This window comes from Microtus ochrogaster, chromosome 2 (assembly GCF_000317375.1).
Source record: "Microtus ochrogaster isolate Prairie Vole_2 chromosome 2, MicOch1.0, whole genome shotgun sequence".
Classification (NCBI taxonomy): Eukaryota; Metazoa; Chordata; class Mammalia; order Rodentia; family Cricetidae; genus Microtus; species Microtus ochrogaster.
The window spans coordinates 96,644,354-96,647,638 of NC_022010.1; the positions used below are offsets into that span (position 1 = coordinate 96,644,354).

Genomic DNA, 3,285 nt, shown 5'->3' on the forward strand with positions numbered 1-3,285 from the left:
GGAGGCGGCCGGGGTGCGGCTGGGGTGCTGGGGCCCCGCCGCCCCTATTACTACAATACATAAGACGGAAAGTGGCCATGGGTCTTATGTAGCCACATAAACCCTGCAAGCCACAATAACATCTCACCTGGCAAGACTCACCCACTGGTTTAACTGTGGTAGGAACAGCATGGGAATAAACAACCAGTTTCTAAGTATGGTATACTTCATAATATAAAATCCATACTTGGCACTATTCTCAGGACAAGAACCTATGGCTGGACATGTATTTGGACTTAGAGAAAACTTGTCGTTACTATGCTACTAGTGGACACAATATTAAAGACTGACAATATACTGCCATTATGTCCATTGGTTGGTGTATCACTAAATCCTCTTTTAAAAAAACTTATTTTTGCAGTAGATGTTGATTATTTGCAAAGGCCCATGGCTGGTCAATGAGCAGAGTACAGGAGATTGCAGAACACTCAGCCATAAGTGGGACATCTATATCATATCCTATTCTCACAAAGATCTGGTATCATTATTTCAGAGGAGGGAGAAGAAGATTGTAAAAGCAAGAACGAGGGAATGAATGCAAATAAACACTGCTTTCCAGACACAGCAGGAAATGTGAACATGTAAACTCACAACAGTTGTGACAACATACACAGTATCTGTGCAAGCTCATACCACACAAAATCCCAAATTGAAGGAAGGAGGCAGGCACAAAATCCCACTGCTAGCTAAGGAGACACTGGAAACCGATAGCTGCTAGAAGATAGTTTCTTTAGGCAGGTAACCTTGGGTAGGTTCCATAGATACCCCTATATCACAGGGTGTATAAGCAGCACAATTCAAATAAGTATGTTTAATATAAGTTTATTATTATACCACAAAGAAAAGAAAGATTTTTTTCTGAAAATGCTAGATTAACATAAAAGAGATTCAAAGTAGGATGGTCATAGAAAGAAGTGGGGCAGGGGTGCAATGGGAGAGAATTGGGAAGAAGGGTAAATATGATTTCATAAACACAGTTTATGAAATTCTCACAGAACTAATGTTTAGTCTCAGAACCAATTTGGTTATGACTTTCAAAACAGACAACAAAAATGAAAAGTCATATTGTATCCCACTAAGACTCTTTACACAGCAGAGCAATCCATAACTGGAAAAGAAAATCAATATATACAAGAAATGGGAGATTAATAACCAAAACGAGATAGTATCTCAACCTGAGCAGCAGGAAGACAGCAAACTGATGTTAACAATGTCAGAGACTGGAATAGACAATTTTCAAAAGGAAATCTCAGATGGCCAGAGGGAGAAACAAGGGTCCATTTCACTAAAATCTCGAAATTGCAAATCCAAGTCACCATAAGACTGCAGCTGCTAATAGACTGGCTCTTAGAAAGCACGTGGGTATCAGAGGACGTGAGAAGGGAAGCCAACCCTCTCTTCTGCAAGAACGTGTGATGGCAGCCGTTATAGAAAACACTGTAGGCTCTTCCTCGGATATTCATAAAAATAACCTCTGATACTTATGACATCTTAACTAGAAGACAAAAGGATTTGACCCCAGAAAAATATCAGAACTACCAGATTCATTGGGACATTACTCACAATTGCAAAGATGTGAGAACAATCCAAATGTCTATCAATAATAGATGAAATGTGCAAAGGAAACATTTCTTTCCCTCTCTCCTTTTCTTTCTTACTCTTTCACTTTCTTCCTATTTACCCACAAAAACTCACACAGTTGTGACCAAGCAGACAGGAGTACACAGACATATACCCAATATTGATGGAGACCACTAAACAGAGCCAAAGGAATCAATATTTTTAGCGACTAGTTTATTTAAAGGGAAATTATTTTAATACAATAGGTAATAATTTAACTAAGTCTCATTTTTCAAAGATGTTATGAAAACTTTTTGCTTCTTTGTCAAAAATCAGGTACTTGTAGGTGTGTGAATTAATATCCTGGTCTTTGATTTGGTTCCATTGTTCCTCCTGCATGTTTTTATGTCTGTTTTCAGTACTGTAGCTCTGTAGTAGAGTTTTTAGTCAGAAATTGTGATGCCTCCAGAAGTTCTTCTATTGTACAGGATTGTTTTGGCTATCCTGGAAGCTGACACACTGTCGAAATGCAGATGAGGAATATGATGTTCATGCTGTATTTTGTTTACTTTTCCTCAGATAGTTTAGGATAAGGACGGAATTTGTAACAATTTTTTAAGAACTTCTGATGTGAAGAAAGTTGAAGTAAGCAGCTGTAGATTCTCCTCAGTAGAAACCATAGGACCAGTACCTTCTATAGCACAGTGGGCGACAGCAGCCATAACCATAGCCGCCATAGCCACCATAGCCACCATAGCCACCATAGCCACCATAGCCATAGCCTAGGCCACCATAGCCGTAGCCCAGGCCTCCATAGTATCCGCCATAGTAACACATGGTGTCAGGAGTGGGGTATTTAGAGGGTAATAAGCAGTAGGGTCCTTGAGTCTGCATGTCCCCATCTACCCAGAGCCTTTTATACACCTGGGTTGTTCCTGGGAAAAAACCACAGGCATTATAGAGTCACATGTCTGGGCACTGTGCTTCAGAAACATCACAAGTTCCATCACTTACTGGATACACAAGGCTGCATAACTGAGATGACTGTGCTCCTATGTCAGAATTCCACAGTCAAATCGTGGGACTTTAAGGTGGAAGTGGACATGGGAGAAATCAGAGTTTGGGGGGGGGGGAGGTGGGAATGAGGTAAATACAGTATCTACTTTTGAAATTCTCAAAAGACAAATGATTTAAATTTATTCTAAAGAAATATAGTCTTTGTTCATTTCTCAGCACTCTATTCTGTATTTATTCGAGTGAATTTTTGGGGCCTGATTTTATTATGTGATACAAATCAACTTACAAGGAGCTAAGATAGTTAACTCCTGTTAACCCTTTTTTGATATAGGGAAGGGCAGTTCCATTACTGCACTTTGAAAAAAACTACTTCCATTAAATGTAGACCTATCCTTTGGGATATCTCTTCCCTAATTGCAATGAAAGAGGCTTATCTTTTAAGAACAAGAAATTAAATTTTAATATAATGAAATTTTTTGTTGCTGTAATTTGTTCACATATGCTTCCATAAGTCATAGACGTATATGTTCTATGATCAATTTGGGTATCACTCTCCCATCTAACATTTATTTGTTGCTTCATACAACAGAATATGTTGGGCTACCACTCATTTTTCTGTGCAGAAGACTTTCAGTGATTCCTCACACAGAAGAATACATTGTTAATAGA

The 3,285-nt window shown here is 38.8% G+C and overlaps 1 protein-coding gene across 1 annotated transcript; it reads right to left on the bottom strand.

Moving 5' to 3' along the window:
- Positions 1 to 2,265: 2,265 nt before the first annotated feature.
- Positions 2,266 to 2,436, bottom strand: LOC101988955 (keratin-associated protein 20-2-like). Its single transcript, XM_005345331.1, has one exon. The coding sequence runs from the start codon at positions 2,434 to 2,436 to the stop codon at positions 2,266 to 2,268; it is 171 nt and encodes a 56-aa protein (XP_005345388.1).
- Between the last annotated feature and the right edge of the window lie 849 nt (positions 2,437 to 3,285).